Raw genomic sequence first — 18,234 nt, 5'->3', positions numbered from 1 at the left:
TGATATTACCATTCAAGAAAAGACAGATCTTGGTCGCAGAACTAAAATGCCAGATTAATCAGACTTTGCACCATTTAGAACTACGTAGCTAGGCTTTTCAAGGACGCAAGAGGACTTCCTTCTCTCTATCGCAGCCGCTGCATATGAGTACAAATAGCTCCTTATAATTCAAGTCCATTAGCAGCAAACAACTATTCCTCATTAAAAATAACACAAATCAACGTCTGCACTTTACCTCTGCAGTCCGAGGAAATGGACCTGAATGAAAAGGAAAATTTGAGGCCTGTTCAAGACCCACTTAGTTAAAAGCACTGCAGATTTCATGGAGAAACACTTCGTTTTCCATACACATGTGACACTTACGTCAAATTCATTTAGTGCAGCAGCAAGCTCTCCTATGCCAGTGTGCCCCTTGTTCTCATCGGTGGGGGAAGTGGCCTGGGCAGCGTTGGAGATACCAGCAATTGCTTCTTGTACTTGCTTGAAGACATAGTCTCTGTTGGCCCTAGTGGCTGCAACGTCAGGGTGACGGAGGAATGCTTGGGATGCAGTATACAACATCGTGGCATTCTTCTTCAGAGCACCTCGAGCTGCCGCCATTTCATCCCTGCAGTGAGGATCTTTCAGTTCCTATATAAAAACATGCAATTTTTATAGCTGTAAGTGAAAGTTTTCATGTCAGCATGTATTGTCTCTACAGCTGAAGTGTCTCTGAAATACCGTCCCGTGATTTTGCACAGATGGAATCGATGGCAGAATCTACCATAAATCACAGAAAGAAATCTCCCTCCTGTCCAAGCAAGTCTATTCCTTCAGCATAGCTAGAGCTGTTACATTCTGCTCACAATACCTTCTTCTCAAAGACTCTAAATGCTTCCCTTCTTCAAATACCCGCAGAAAATTTATAACAACATCCAAAATTACTCTTCCTGATTGACTGGATTCGGTCTGCTGATTCCATACAGGCAATGCAAGTGCAACGCTCCTGTTGCAGTAAGCGCCGTGATTTTTAAGGACTATACCTACGTCCTTTATAAAATCACCATAAGGTAGACTTTTAAAAAAATCTGAAAATAAATTGATGAATATGTATTTAGTTCTTGAAGACCTACTATATATACCCCTCATTATTTTTAGCCTTTCCTTCACGTTTTGTTCTATTCCTTGTATCATTTAGTGTTTGTTTTAATGACATATACTTTCCTTTGTTTCCCTTGACAACAAGCATCAGACCCTGTACTGTAAGTTGCTGGAATAAGATGACCCTGTATTATTGTTATTTAATCCATTATTCATACTGTCCACGAAATATATATATCCACGATATATCATACTGTCCACGAAAGCCTTTCAAATATCAGGTAAGGTAGCCGTAGCAATATTCATGAAGTGTAACAAAACTTTATTACTTTTATTTTAAAACTACGAACAAAGAGGTCTGGAGAGCTTAGTTGTGTTCACGTATTGAATCTATGCCAAAAATCAGAAAAGAAGCCAGATATTCTGAATTTAAAGGTTCTACCCATTGACTGATTTCAACCACACACGACCGACAGGTAGCAGTTTTTTAAAAGAACTGAGTTCCTAAAAACTTTATCAGGCTACAAAACAGAAGAGATGAAAGGAAAATGTACAAACAGCTTAAGTAGTAAAGTTCTAATGATGGCAAGATTTTCCAGTTCTACGGAAAACCTTACTGGCATTATAAAAAGGTGCCATAAGAAGAAAATTTTAAAAGGTTCATAACGAAGATTTTCTTTTATCTTTTCATACCTCCAGTAAGAACTTAAGAGACATACCCCTTCATTAGCTTTCACTTTTTTTCTTTTTCCCATATTTGTAGCTATGCTTGCACAAGGGAAGTGGCTGAAAACACAGAATACTACTGTCCACATTGGGACTAGATTTTATATTTTTAATTTATTTAATTTCACTAAAACTTGGAAAACACATTTCATGAAAAAATACAATAGCGATCAGAGGTAAGCTGTGATTACTGTAAGGCAGAAAATAAAGAAGCAGAAGGATAAATAGGGAAAGCCAGCTTTCTGAATGTAGTGTGCTGTGCTGTACAAAGACTACGCCCCTGAATCGTTGGAGGTATTCAAAGACAATTGAAGTCGGAGAGACCTTGTACAACTCCGCAGTGACAGCACTGTCTGGACTCTTAAAAAAGAAAGTTATCTTTATTGCAAAGTTGTAGAATTGCAGACGTTGAATAAATTGTTATCGTGACTTTCTGGTCTTTTTTCCATCTGCCTCAGCAATGAATGAATTGAGGACTTGGGTTTTCTTAAGTCTCTGAAAATTAATAATGATGGTTTTAAACACGAAGTAGATTTCTGTTCTTCCTGAATTTGAGTTATACTAGAGACTACCAAAGAGCTCATGCTTTACCAGCTGCCACAGTGACCTCAAATCAGCATAGGTTAGAATTAAATGGGAATAATCATCAAATGAAAACTATCTTCAACCTCCTGAATCACTTCCCTTTTCACCCTTCACTCTGTTAATAATTGAAGCCACTTTGAAAATATGCTTACAGAAATTGCATTTTTTTAAAACTTCGTCACATTCAAAAAAATCGATGTGATTAAATTATAGGCCACGACACAGTAATCACTTATGTACATTTTGAACCGGACTTGGACGTGAAATACAAGATCTTCGGAACGAAAACAAACTTTCTTAACCACTGTTTTAAAGTGTACTCACCTGTTGTCGCCTAGCAGCAACGTAGTTCAGTTTTACCATCTCTTTTCCAAATTCTTTAAAGCGATTCGCTAAATCTTGCTCATTTGTTGCATTTTTCACTGCTTCTAGCGCTTCCTCTACCTAGAACAGAATATATCAACTGTGTCAGCAGTTTAGTCTGGGTGCCCTCTTTGACCAAGTCTAGAACTATCCTACCCAATGCTCTTTATTATATGGACCCAATTTGGCTTTTACATCCATCGCTGTACAGGGGCTTTACGATAGCCCTGCTGACTGTGATCGGGTTTCTTATTAGAGAAGCTGTCTGATTGCCATTCTGCACTACCTTCCATTTACTGCGCTTTGGTATCACGTAAAGCTAATGTAAAGGGCATAACTACATGAATACCCCCACTTACATTTATTAGATTAAATGTTTAATATCTGCACGTTTTAAAACAAAATAGATTAATATGTTCTTAATGTTATTAATTCTGGACAAGAAATAACTTTTAAAAAGGAAACTCAAACCTGGAATTAAGATTTAAATTTACCCCAATACACCCAAAACACTGCATCTTTGTGAAATAAATGAAACAACAACAGATTGCACCCAGAATATATTTATCACCTCTCTCTTCTCAGCTCTCAGCTTTCCTTTTTCAATTACTTTAAAACTGAGAAAGGAATCTACCAAAGCAAGCATACCTTCAGTTACTCAGTCATCCTGTAGCTAACAGGCAAAGATATAAAACCAACAAGTTAATCTACCAGATCTACTGTAGAGCTTTACCTTATGTACAGCAGGAAAAAAAAATACCTGAAGGGATGAAATGCTGCTTTCATATCATAAATAAAGGAAATTTTCTTGTGACTGGATGAAAATTCAAATCTGTATTTCTCTCCCTCACAAGATAAGAATGGAATTCCAAGCAAAAAGGCTGAGAAGTTAAAAGCTTCTATTCATCCTTCTTTCTAAAACCTATTGCTTCAATTCATGACAGTGTGCGGAAGCTTTCAACAACAGACGAATTTTCCCTTCAAAGAGAAACAGCAAATTCTGAGGGGGACACGCTCCCGTGCCGAAGCAGAGGTTTGCAGCTTACTCTCCAAACGCCACTGGGAACCCATAAATCCAGCAGTTGCCAGGGTCTAAAGAATTTAGAAAGGCACAATTCTGTGCAGAATCTGCCCTTTTATCATTTGTGTTGCTCTGTGTTTTCCCACCAGCCAGAGAGGATATTTTCATGTTGAGCTTTTACCTGCTTATTGGGGCTTTACAACTTACAGGGCAGCAGAGTAGCAACCCACCCATTTCTATTGGCAAAGTATAATCCAAGCACATAAATCTATAGCTGCTATGTTGGAAGTGTTATACTGAGAGTTGCAAGCTACACCCCATTCAGAATCCCATTACCTCTTCTTTTACCCTTAAAAAGAACAGCAGTTTTTAAAGCTGAACTATTTGACTGCCTTAACCATTAACACAAATTACAAAAGCATCACTGTGTTAATTATTTTGGTCTTGCAGGATTCCTTGCAAAATGTGAAGGTCTGTCCTTCGTATCAGGACGCATTTATATTAAACTATCTTAAGCTTTAATTTTTAACATGTTTGTAATGATGAGCACAGGCATAACAAACCGATGCACGCTTTTGTAAGTCCTGCCAGCTCCCTGTTAAATAAAATTGCTAGAGAATTTATTACAGATTCCACTCCGACAATCGGATTTCAAAAGTTGTTGACCACAGTCTGTTGTGTCAGTCTGGGCTCAAGCCCATGAAACTTCAAAATGAAGAAACCGGTTATGAGAAGCATTTGAAAGGACGTGAGCACAAACCCTTTTTTAATTACCATTTATTCTACAAATTCATGTTGGAGCAAGGTCTCTGTCCACAAAAACCCCACGACTTCCCTCAAGTGTACAGAAGCATTCCTCTGATTAACTAGCATGTCATTAATTACACTAGACTTCGAATTCTGTATGGGCAGGATCACATACTATATTAGTATATGCCATTTTATGAGCATTACACAAGCTTGACTGCAGTAAGCACTCTTACTAATTTTAGTAATGCAAAAGAGAATCTGAAAGAAACGACCGAGTGTCCTTCCAGTAAGCATCTGCATATATTAGCTTAAAAGCGTTAATTAAAATGCACTATTTCCCATGAAGTCTTAAGCATAACTCACTCCTTTGACATGCTTTCGGTCAAAACTGATTACAGTGCATGTCAGTATAAATCAGGCTTCATAACTTTCACATACAGAATGATTTTAGTTTATTCATTTTATGGTTAACTTACACCAGTCTTTGAATGTTACCTTTGAGTCAATACAAGAGCTGTCCCTTCGTCAATTTTGTAAAATATAAACACTTTTTCTCCCTAGTAATTTCATTTTTATTAATCTAAAATCAGTATGCATCATAAAATGGTAAGATAAAAATATTTACACTGTCAATCCTCAGAAATAAACTAGCCTTTTTAACATGAAAAAACCCCAAACAAATTTAGGATTTATAAGTTGAATTTTGCCAAAACCAACCAAAGACGTCTGGCTTCTTGGAAACAGGATTCATAGTAAGATCTAATAAACGCAGAGACTGCAAACCACATTGCCATACACTGCCCTTGCAAATCAAGGGTGCAAACTGCGTAAGTAAATACAGCCACTCCCAAAACAATATTAGACACTTGTGTTTTAAATAACAGAGTACACTGCTGTAACAGGAGGGAGGCACCTGAGATGTGAGAACAATATTTCTCATTGCCTATTAAAGACCTTGAATATGAATTTTAATCTTAACGTTTAGAAAAATCTATTGTTTATCATATTACGGTGTCAGGCTCACTAGCAACGGATTCCTTCAATTACAGTTGCATGGAGTATTATAGTAGGGAAAAATTAAAAGCATATTCGAGAGCGACAACGCTTACACTGCACATAATCAGAGCCACATGCTGACAATTACGAGAGCAGCACTCTGCTCATTACAGCAGAGCTCACTAGAATCTGTGCTGAAAAATCTGCCTTTTTCATTACGAAAACTGTTTTCAAACTATTTAGCTTATCTGCAGAGTTCGCAGGTTGAAGGGTGCTCATTGTTTTTCTAGAACATATTATTGTCGTACAGTTACACTATTAAAAAGACAAATAATAAAAAAAAGAAAATACTTTTGGGGCACTTGGTCAGTTATTAAAAAGAAGTAACTGTCCGCATCCTCTGCTAAATTCACACTTTCAGTCTGCAGGCTTTAAATATTCTGTATATGAATTTATGCAAAGTTTTGGTTTATTTCAGAGGTTTTTGTTTACTTGTTTAGACAATAAAAGTGAAATGGTCCAATAACTATCAGAAAAAAAAATTACATTTCCCAGTTTCAGCTGCAAGGTTGTTTAATACTCCTGTATAAAATCGTGACTAGTGGCAGCCAAACTGAATACAAATTCACGCTAAACTATCTGGCAATCTTTAATTCCTCTTTATTCTGTTTTTCCTCTTTGATGACTGATTAGATGCTTTTCCTATTGTCTCACTCCAAATTAAAGATTCAATCTTTGGATACATCCAGAAGTCGCGCAGAGGATAAAAAAAAGTAGAACAACTGTAGTACCTAAACTCTGCCACCAGACAGCAGTACTTGACAGGTGCTGTGTTAGTGAGCCATCCACAACACAGGCCAGGCGAGTTAAGAAACGCATCTGTTCAGTTCGGAGAGCTGTTTAACAGCAGTACTAGTCTAGGCATTGAAGATATCTAATATTTACATTAAGTCTCTGACAATTAATTTCTGCAAAACTAGAAAATGAATAAGACTAATGCAGAAATGTGTTATCTCCTACTTCTTGTTCAGCACATTAAGAAACATCAGTGAAACAGAGTAAGAAATGTGAACACTGACATCCATTACTGATTTGTTCCCTGTTTTTCTACACCCAAAGCATGCAAAAAGAACACAGGATACTAAAAAACGCATACAATTTTCAGATGTGATAGAAGCCTCATGACATCAGCCATATCAGCCAGGATGAGTAAGCGAGTGACAGCAGAAAGCAAGGCTCGGGCAGCCCGCACCATGGTGCCCCGCTTCACTGAGGAGCAGGGGTCGTCAGCAAACTCCGAAGAGGCGATTCTCATTGTTTCTCCTAGAATTGAAAAAAAAAAAAAATTGTAATTAAAGATAAGTTTTACACTTGTACTTTTTTCTAGAAGGTATAAAAAACTTACTAAATAAACTAACTGCTGTTAGGCAAAAATTAGTGCCCTCCTTACTGACTATTGAATTGTTCAGGAGAAATATTGGTTTTAAAACATAAGCAGCAACCACCTCCATACTCTGCTTTTTTTTCTTTATTCCCAAACTGTTCTTCTAGAGCAGTCACCTGTAACAAATAAAAAGGAAACCCAAACAGCAAGACAGACTGCTGAGCGCAACCAGCTCAACAGAAGCCAAACAGCAGCGTATTACAGAAATACAGAACTCACCTGCACTGGTAGGGAGGACGCGACAGAGCTCCCCAACAGCATCATCCCAATTCCATCTCTCCACAATTCTGCCTTCACACTACATCGCTCCCCATCACTCCTGCTCCCCAGTCCTCGCCTTCTTGCTCAGATACTTACTCTGCTCTCCTCTACCTAAAAGAGCTACTTCACCTATTAAAGATTTTTTTTTTCCCCAATCACTTAATCATAGAGTCATTTAGGTTTGAAAAGACCTTTAAGATCATCAAGTCCAACCATTAACCAACTACTACCAAGTCCACCACTAAACCATGTCCCCAAATACCACATCTACACATTTTAAAGACCTTCAAGGGTGGTGACTCAACTCGTTCTCTATGCAGCCTGTTCCAGAGCTTGACAACCCTTTCGGTGAAGACATTTTCCCTCATCTCCAACCTAAACCTCCCCTGACGCAGCCTGAGGCCGTTCCCTCTCGTCCTGTCACTGGTGACCTGGGAGCAGAGACTGACCCCCCCCTCACTCCAGCCCCTCTCAGGCAGCTGCAGAGAGCGAGAAGGGCTCCCCTCAGCCCCCTCTGCTCCAGGCTAAACCCCGCCAGCCCCCTCAGCCGCCCCCCAGCACACTTGTGCTCCAGACCCTGCCCCAGCCCCGCTGCCCTTCTCTGGACACGCTCCAGCCCCTCAAGGCCCTTCTTGTCCCGAGGGGCCCAAACCTGAGCCCAGCATTCGAGGTGGGGCCTCCCCAGGGCCGAGCACAGGGGCCCCATCCCTGCCCGGCTCCTGCTGGCCACACCAGTGCTGACACAAGCCCGGGGGCTGGTGGCCTCCTTGGCCACCCGGGCACTGCTGGCTCATGCCCAGCCGGCTGTCAGCCAGCACCCCCAGGGCCTTCTCCGCCGGGCACTTCCCAGCCCCTCTGCCCCAGGCCTGGGGCGCTGCCTGGGGTTGGGGTGACCCAAGGGCAGGACCCGGCACTGGGCCTTGTTGAACCTCATAATTCCCTCTGTGACCATCACTGCTGTGATTTTACTGCCCAGTCTCCTCTACTCACTCTCCCTATTCACCATCCCAAACTGCCTGGATACCCCTATTGCTGCCTCTCCATGGACAAAGCAGAACACTCTTTTTTACAACAAATGAAACATGCTGGTGCCTAGACACATTATTCCTGTTTAATTCCAGCAAAAAGCATCTTACTCAACATGGTACTCAGTAACTAAATCAAGATGTTTAATTATGAACTTTATTTCTTTTTAGCAGATGAAAGTATCAAGAAAGAATAAACAGTACTTCATGCCCCCAGCACTGAAAGGGCTTGAGTTCTGCAGAGCTGAGATCTAATAGCTTTCAGCTACCGAAGGAGAGTGCTTTAAAATGAGTTAGACTAGGACTGGGCTGGAATACAGCAGCAAAAGGACAACATGGAGAAGCTGAAGGGAGTATCTGCTTGGAAAGAAGGGCAAGCCAGGGACAGCACAACGCGTTCAGAGAAGTAGGCAACATACCACCGGCAAAGACCTTGGAATCAGAAAGTGGGAACTTTTTTCCCCCCATACTTACAGTAAGGAATAAGTTGCATAACCGGGCATAAAAGATTTTTTAAAATCATAACCACCTTTCAAAGAGTTGATAATCTAATTTAAGCCAACACAGAATACCAAGCTCAAGCAAAAAGGCAGATGTTACATTAAATTACACAGAAATGTGGTTAACATCACAAGGAGATCAGGTAAATTCTGCTATGTAAGAAAGACTTAGTGAATGAAAAATCAACGGCACGCCACTGGAAGTCAAGTAAACTAATAGTTTAATGCAGTGGTAATCAAAAAAGAATGGCATCTATCTTTTCCTTTCATATATGACTCACAGAAGACAGTGAAGGGACTTGTGCCATAGGATGTTTCTTTTTGTAACCCCCCGAAAAGCAATACCGCACACAGACCTTACAGAAATGTAGAACATGGATCAGTCCATAATTTTCCAAAACAATACCAGATACATAAAGAATAGTTTTTTTTCATGAATCACTGGGAAAACAGATTAATGCGTTTGTATTTCAAAAGCTACTTGCAAAATAACATGGTTCTAGATGTAGGAACAGAAACCTGGACCTGTCATTAAAAATAAAATCTAAATATTTATATTAATAGCTGCACGGTAAGCATTATCGTCATGTCAGAAGTGAAAGCCAGCTCACTCCTGATTGTGAGATCATCATCGTGGATGAATCAATAGAATATAAAAGCAAACATATTAAATGCTGAGGCCCCCCAAAAACTGACTGATTCAAAAGCGTTATTAGAATGTCTTTTAGTAAGCCACAATCTTAAAAACTGTTACAAACTCATAGAATGTTATCCTAAGCAACAGGGAAACCATGCGTCACTTGCCTTCGTCCTGGTAGGAAATGGGTGATTACACCACCTTACTTTAAAGTGTCAGCTGAAAATAATTACGTGAAAATGCATCGTCTTCCTTCACAATTCAAGAAATGGGAGAAAAATGATGCATTAAAAAACAGAAATTCAGAAACGTTATTATTAATGCAATCTATGAGAAAAACACTTGTGTATTTTAAAGACTTCAAAAGGCTATGGAAAACAAGCGAGTATGGAAACCTCCAAACCTGAATCCTGGGTGCTCCCTCTCTCCACGGCCAGAAGCAACTTGGCTGTACAGGCTGAGGAGCCTCGCTCAGAGCCAGTTCTAGTTAGGTTAGACTGCGCCACGCTGATGACTCAAGATCCGAGCTTGTGTAGCAGCATAGGGATGCCCTGCTGTTACGCAGCTTTAGTAACTTCAGACCACCCTGGGATTCTCCCAAATGCATTGTGTTCTGCTCTGTGGGCTTGTTAAAAGTGTTTCAAACTAACCAGCCTAGCTATGGAACACAACCCCATCGATATATTACCTGGAATTATATTGTGGCTGTGCCAAGCAAAGCCTCATTTTTAAGATGATCCACTGACTTCGCTTTCTGTGTACTGTTATCCTTTCCTGAAAGCAAGCTCCGTATCCACGTTGCTTTCTTCAAAATTCAGCATTTTCTAAGTGCATCATAAACTTTCAGCAGTTTCTCTATTTAAGTTCAGTCGTTATGACCTTCTCTTCAAATCACAGTTTTATTAATTCATATAATAAAAGTTTATTCCTACACAGATGAATTAATAGTTTTACGTTAACTTTCACCTATCTTGCTACTCTACTGCCTGAAAACCCACTCCATCGTACTTTCTCCATGACGCTTTCAATCAGAGAGAAATAGAACGTGCTTTGCCTTGTCAGGGCTACGCGTGCGGCGCCCGACCAGCCAGCAGCACAGACAAGGGTGAATTGCACCTGCCTTCTCTTGGTGTGAACGCAAGTCTCAGTTTTTATTTTGTTTTCTTTTTTTTTTTTCTCCAGTTGCTGATTTTTAATTATGTTTACATTCTTTTCAATAGCTTGAAACTGGACAATAATTTAAATACATTAGGAGTTACAATCAGATCAATAATTCTGCAAGCCTCATTCCCTTACGAATTCAGGCTGGAAGAGGAGCAAACACCATTTCAAATGAGATTTTATATTAACCTTAAAAAAATCTAAAAACCCTGTTTGTCTCCAGTGTAGAAGCTCAGAAAGAAAGTACTTTTACTATGAAATCATAGCATATTTACATTGCTTGTAAGACCATTATAACCACATCCAAAAAATATCCCAGATGGCATAACTTCCCATAAGACGATCCAAATACTGGAAGAGTGACTTAAGACAGCCACAGTGAACAATTCCCATCAGAACTCTTTTCTTTATTATAATACCATTAGAACTGGGTGTTCTTATTGTATTTTGTGTGCAGTGTATCTTGGATGATAAGCTGATAAAACATAATTTCAGTAGAAAAATTCAACCGGATCATTTCTAAGGCTGCATGCTTTTCTTAGATTTCCATAAGGTTGCCAACACTCTCAAAGGATTTAAAAGAAAAGGAACGATCATTGTCAGGTGAAAAGAAAACAAAATTCTAAACATACTCATCATTGCAGAGTCAAAGTTCTAGGTGCCTGGTCTCTGCAGGGAAACAAGGTTTCTGTGGAGAAGGACCACAGTTTGCTGTACCCATGTTCCCATGCATTTTGACAGAATCCCAGGCTAGCAGGGGCTGGAAGGGCCCTCTGGAGCTCATCCCGTCCCACCCCTGCTGGAGCAGGCACCCCCAGAGCAGGGGCACAGGGCCGCGTCCAGGCGGGGGGTGAATGTCTCCAGGGAAGGGACCCCACAGCCTCTCTGGGCAGCCTGTGCCCCTGCTCTGGCACCCGCACAGGGAAGGGGTTTGTCCTCACGTTCAGGGGGAACTTCCCGTGTTCCAGCTTGTGCCCGTGGCCCCTTGGCCTGGCGTTGGGCACCACTGAAAAGAGTCCGGCCCATCCCCCTGACACCCACCCTTCAGGTATTTATAGGCATTGATGAGATCCCCCCTCAGCCTTCTCTTCTCCAGGCTGAACAGACCCAGGTCTCTCAGCCTTTCCTCACAAGGGAGATGCTCCAGCCCCTGATCACCTTGGCAGCTCTGCGCTGGCCTTGCTCCAGCAGTTCCCTGTCCTTCTTGAACTGGGGGGCCCAGACCTGGACGCAGCCCCCCAGATGTGGCCTCACTGGGGCAGAGCAGAGGGGAAGGAGAACCTCCCTCGCCCTGCTGGCCACACTCCTTTCCATGCACCCCAGGACACTGTTGGCCTTCCTGGCCCCAAGGGCCCGGTGCTGGCTCAGGGTCACCTCGCTGCCCCCCAGCACTGCCAGGTGTGCCCAAATCACAGAAACTAGGAGCAAGGAACTCTGAGGCCACAGAGATTTTCCTGACACATACTTTAAATCAGTTACTGGAAAAATTTATTACTAACTCTTGGCTGAGAGTGGGCTAAAAAAATGGGAATGAAGTCTCCACAAATCTTGTTTATTATTATTATTTTTGAGTCAGTGACTCAAATTATTCCATGTCAAAGGAGAGGCTGAGAGCGATCACAGAATAGCTGAGAGTCTAGCATGTGGGCAAGGGTTAGATTTGAATTTCCTCACCTGGGAACTTGATCCAAAACGTCGACAACTGGATTCACCTAATCAGTGCAACAACTGGGAAGGCATCATCTTCCCTTCGACTGTTTTTTAAAGGAAACCAGCTAACACAGCTTTACGTAGAAAGCTTGATCCAACATGCACTCCTAGAGCATATCTAGCTGATGGAACCCAAGGGGACACATGCAATGGTATGAAAAGCCCAGCATAGCTTTTCCTTATTTAAGCTCTAAGTTGGATTCAGATGAGATGGAAGCGATTCTGAGCATCCAGCAACAAAGCTTTTGTATGTGACCGCATGTGAACTTCAGGTATATCCAAGACAAGATGAAATAGCAGCAAGAGCAAGCTCTGGATTTTGGAACCAGGTGCCTACAAGCTGTTTAACTTCCATTTTGGTACTGAAGACATTTTACAGTTTTCTGCCAAATTACCAGTCTGTAGCTTCAGACAAATATTAACAGTGAACTATGAAAGATGGAAATAATGCTCAGTAATTGGCCGGTGGCACTAGGAGAGCAAGCAGGAAAATGATCATCTTAGGCTTGACTACCCAAGGAGATACAACTAGCAAATATATTTGAAAGTCAACACTGGTGGACAGAGGGAAAATACATGGAGGGTCAAAACAACAGTTTAAAAAGTTTGGATTAGTTATTTAACCTTAGAAAGCTGAAGTTAGGTGAAATAGATCTTCTCCAAAATAATTAAGCAGAAAGTGTTAAATAGACATAAACAAATAACCAAATCAAAAGAGTATTAATATTAAAGTTCGTAGCAGGTTGTTTAAATCTTACAAAGAACTCATAGTTCACAATTTAAAATATAATAACCATGAAAGCCAGCTGTTACTGGGGAGGAAGGATTGTCTATCTCAGTGACAGTTAACATATTTTTATCCTTGTAAAGCGATAGTATCAAACTGCTCTTATGCCACAGGTAATGCGGAGCTACAGTTAGTCATATTATTTTGCAGAAAACCCTTTTTACCTGGAAAAAGCCAACCCTGCTCTCAGCTCTCCATTTCTTTCCAAATCCATTTCAAGCTATTCTATAATCTATAGTAAATTACTTTCCGTGAAAAGTAGGTCAGCACAAGAAACACAGACATCTTGAGTCATCAGGTCTGCTTCCTTGCCACTGCAGACAGTCATGTCATAACATAATTAATAATAATCTTAATGTGATAATAACTACAGTCATAAACTTATCAAGCTTCCATCTTAGAAACAGCTCAGGCATTTAACCCCAATTAATCCTACTGGAAGTTGGAAACTCATTCTAAAGTGAACACCAGAATCTGACAGGTTTTTTTCATTAGAGACACTTTAATTCCATACTGACTGTATTTGTAGATAATTTATACCCATATCTTCTCATGCCCCATTTGTCCTTCCTTCAGTTTAAGTAAGTATTCTTCTTCCATTGTTTCCTATTGTTCCTTTTTCACTTCATGCACTTTTGGGATGAGCCATGACAGATGGCAGTACTTCAGTCTCCTCTTACTGCATAGAATATCCATTCCTATAACCATTTCAGCAGCCCTAGAAAATAATTATGTTCCTGGAATACATGTGATAAGAACTGCCGTTTTCTAGGAGGTATCAAGTGCAGCTACAAATAATACTTTACCTGATACCTTGCAGGATCCACACACCCTTTTTATTAGACAGAGAGTGTCAGACATTTTCTCACTAAGACCCACGTACCAAATTCTTTGGCACATTGCTTTGAGAAAAAAGCATGCATTTGGTTTACATTTTGTAAATTGAGAGTCTTAGTGGGGTTAGGAAGTGGTTTAAAAAATCTAGAACATTAAATGAAGAAAGCCCCTATCAGCCACATCAAGAAAAGTTCATCATAAAAAGACAACAAATAACCCAAACCAAAACAAAAAATAACGACCACCACCCACAAAAAAAACCCTCTCAAAACTGAAATCCAGGTTAATTACTGAATTCTGTTATTACTGGTAGAACTGCAGCTGGTGTGAAATTAGGACTCATAGCTGGACAACATTTCATGTGCTTAGATTTATTCTGCACGGGGATGAAAGGTTTTCTTTCTTTTAGAATCCTCTTTTTGCCTACTGCAGCCCAGGATACCATTGGCCTTCTTGGCAGTATCGCCGCAGGTCGAGGGAGGGGGTCCTTCCCCTCTACTCAGCACGGGCGAAGCCACCCCTGGAGCGCCGTGTCCTGTGGGCTCCCCATTACAGGACAGACTCGGACATACTGGAGAAAGTCCAACGAAGGGCCAAGAAGATGATGAAGGGACTGGAGCACCTCTGCTATGAGGAAAGGCTGAGAGGGCTGGGACTGCTCAGCCTTGAGAAGAGAAGGCTCAGGGGGCTCTTATGAATGTATACAAATAACCAAAGGGAGGGTGAAGAGAGGATGGAGCCAGGCCCTTTCCAGCAGTACCCAGTGACAGGACAAGGGGCCATGGGCACAAACTGAAGCACAGGAGGGTCCCTCTGAACATCAGGAAACACTTTTTGACTGTGAGGGTGACTGAGCACTGGCACAGGTTGCCTTGAGAGGTTGCAAGGTCTCCCTCCTTGCAGATATTCAAAGCCACCTGGGGACAGTCCTGGGCAACCAGCTTTGGTGGCCCTGGTTGGGCAGGATGGTTACACCAGATGACTTCCAGAGGTCCCCTCCAACCTCAACCATTCTATGACTCTGTGAATCTGATAACAGCCACACAACAAGCCCCTTGCCTGCACCAGATGATGTGTCCAAAGTTATTATTTATGTTCTGGGATCTCATCAGCTTGAGGGGGTTCAAACCTACAGCTACCGTCTCCCAACACCACTATCAAATCACTTAGCTTCCTCTGACAGGATTTAACTGGGGGACCTGCTCTGTCTATCCTTCCTTGAGGGGTAATGCAAGATTAGATTTAGTCATACTCAGTCACTTTGTCCTAACAAAGATCAGCTACAAATGGAGTCTTTTAGACCTCTTTCTCAAAAAAACCTCTTTTCCCTTAGATTTTCAAAATAAGATATCATTTAATTTTGGATATTAAATTCAGGCACTCATATAGGAGCAGTTAAAGATATCTTTACACGTATTGAACCAGAATCATGCACACATACAAGTCACCCAGTAATCTGTGTAAGGTAATTCAAGTACTACAGGCTTAACTTCTGCAAAAAGCTACCGACCGACGATCGCAAAGGTCGCCAAAATTCCGAATGATTCAGCATAACCCAAATCCTGAACATCCTGAAAAACAAAAGTCAAAAAGGCAAAAGGAAGGCACAGTCCGCTGCATGTCTCATGCCGAATCCTATTCAAATTCCTACTTCTTGTCATTAAATTCTTAAACTAGAATAAGGCCCCAAAAAACTGGAAAGGTGTTAAGTGATTCCAACATATTGAAAGTGAAAATCAACCTGAAGGGGGGGGGGGGGAAATAATCAGAAAAACAGATGAAGTGAACAAATCTACACTTTTTTTCCTATAATTTAAATATTTATATATACATGTTCAAAACCTATATACAAATACACATATCCAATCAGAATTTTTTTTATTTTCTGAATATATTTTCAGAAACCACTAGGTTGACTGCTTCCTATTTTTTACTGAAAATGAATTATTTTTATTATACCAATAGCTAGGGAAAGTGTTGATAAACAACAGAAATGTGTAAATATTTCACGATGTTCTTAGATACACATACAAAAATATATGTACATATCTATGCATGTATATCAAAGAGAAACTGAAGGATGATTACATTATATTTTTCAAAAAATAAAAAGCCTGCAAGTGTAACTGACAAAAAACAACCATGCTGTTTTCACAAATACGGCCTTTCATAGGATTTAATTTACAAACAAATATTCTGATTAAAAACCTGTATAAAAATATCAATGTGGCCATATTAAATGGAGTAACAGATTAATAATATTTACAAAAATAATGAGGCTAAATAACCAGTTTTTCCTGGTAAGACTTGCCTGTGGGAACCCCAGGCCCCTGGAAGCAGTGGGAAAGAAGGCAGGTGGGCTTACCCTCGGTTAGGGAACATTTAAATAGACTGGACGTGCCTAAGCCCATGAGCCCTGACGGAGCGCGCCCACAGATGCCAAGGGAGCTGCCCCTGTTCTCTTTCAATTATCTTTGAAACATCACGATGATTGTTTGGGGTAGTTTCCTGAAGACGAGAAGAAAGCAAATGTAATCCTTTCTTTGAGAAGGGCAAGAAAGTGGATCTGGAGAGCTACAGGCCAGTGACCCTTACCACGATCCCCGTAAGAGATGGAGCAAATACTCCTGGAAGCCATTTCCAAATTTATGATGGAAAGGAAGGTGATTGGGAACAGTCAGCATGAATTTAGGACGGGGAAGCCATGCCCAATCAATCCGATAGCCTTCTACAGTGAGATGACAAGGGGAATCACGGGATGGTGTGGGTTGCAAGGGACCTTTAAAGACCATCTAGTCCAACTCCCATGCCATGAGCAGGGACATCCTTCACTAGATCAGGCTGCTCAAAGCCCTGTGCAACCTGACCTTGAACACAAGGAGAGCAGGGAATGCTGCTTATCTTGGCTTTATTAAGACTTTTCACACTATCTCCCGGAACATATTCATAGGGAAACTGATGAAGTGTGAGCTTGCTAAGTGGATAGTGAGGTGCATTGAAAATTGGCCGAACTGCTGGTCTCACAGGGTTGTGATCAGTGGCATGAAGTCCAGCTGGAGGCAGGTCGCCCGTGGAGTATTCCATGGGTCAATACTGGAGCCAAGACTGCTTAACCTTTTCATAATGACCTAGATGATGGGACAGAGAGCAAGTTTGCCGATGATACAAAGCTGGGAGAGGGGGTTTGATACACCAGATGGTTGTGCTGCCATTCAGAGGGATCTCAATACCCCAGAGAAATGGGAAAACATAAACTTAATGAGGCTCAATAATGGGAAATGCGAAGTGCTGAGACTGTGCAGGAGCAACCCCAGGCATCAGCACATGCTGAGGACCAAACAAGCTGGAAGGCAGCTCTGCGGACGAGGCCCCGAGGATCCTGGTGGATAACATGAACATGAACCAGCAATGCACCCTTACGGCAAAGGTCAACAGCATCCTGGGCTGCAGAAGGAACGGTGTTGCCAGCAAGGTCAAGAAGGTGATCCTCCCCTCTCCAGAACAGGTGAGACCACACCTGGAGTGCTGTGTCCAGTTCCGGGTTCCCCAGTACAAGACAGATATGGGCGTACATAAAAACCAGGGCTTTAATCCTTTTCTCATGGATGCTGACTTGTTAGTAGAACAAACAAAACCAAACCCTTCAGGATGCAAAGATCTGCAATTTTATCCCCTTTGGACTTGTCTAGAAACTCACCAAATAGAGTAGGACCTCTTGCTGTCCACTCCCGTATACTTGTCAACTGCCAAGTTTCTGATTCAGGAATAATGGACTAAATCTGGTCTTTGATGGTTCTTTTTTCACTCTCTATAGTCCTCCTACCTTAATAATCATAATGATTATTCACCCTGTATCTTAAAATACTTCTTTTACAGTACTTACTTTAAAATCCATTCTCCATAACTGAAAATAGTTCATTTCAGTAGTAACCTCTATTTGATATTGTATAATCATTGGTTAAAATTTGGGAAGTAATTTGCAGAGTATTTTCATACTGAAGAATTCTGTATACTTACTAAATAGAAATATGCATTAAAAATGCTATTCCCAAAGCTTCACATGAATGGCTGTTAAATCTTCATCTCCCCTTCCCTAATACTTTTGTTCTAAATCTTCACTACTATGTCCCCTAAACTCATTTTCCCTTTCACTTGCAGTGGGATTTCATTCTCTGTCTGTGGAAGAATGACCACTGTTCTCATCGTATTAATAGATTTCAAGGCCAGGAAAGGCCATATATGATCTAGGCTGATCTTTTCCCATTACATTTCAGCTACTAGAGCTGTGTCTCTCTGGAATTGATTATACAGACAATCTAGTTCACTTAAATATGACTCACTTTACATTTGA

General features: G+C 41.0%; 1 protein-coding gene across 3 annotated transcripts in view; it reads right to left on the bottom strand.

Annotated features, from left to right (window-relative positions):
* CTNNA2 (catenin alpha 2) overlaps nucleotides 1-18,234 on the bottom strand; it is a 522,290-nt gene that overhangs the window by 379,895 nt on the left and 124,161 nt on the right. For all 3 annotated transcript variants that reach the window (XM_064448881.1, XM_064448879.1, XM_064448880.1), the window contains exons 4-6: nucleotides 6,678-6,844; nucleotides 2,716-2,835; nucleotides 364-630 (exon numbers count right to left, since the gene is read on the bottom strand). In XM_064448881.1, coding sequence (XP_064304951.1) covers nucleotides 364-630; nucleotides 2,716-2,835; nucleotides 6,678-6,844 — 554 coding nt within the window. The remainder of the gene's footprint in view (nucleotides 1-363; nucleotides 631-2,715; nucleotides 2,836-6,677; nucleotides 6,845-18,234) is intronic.

Source organism: Phalacrocorax carbo, chromosome 4 (genome assembly GCF_963921805.1).
Source record: "Phalacrocorax carbo chromosome 4, bPhaCar2.1, whole genome shotgun sequence".
NCBI classification, from domain to species: domain Eukaryota; kingdom Metazoa; phylum Chordata; class Aves; order Suliformes; family Phalacrocoracidae; genus Phalacrocorax; species Phalacrocorax carbo.
The sequence above is the reverse complement of the archived record's forward strand: the minus strand, read 5'-3'. Positions and strand labels throughout refer to the sequence as shown.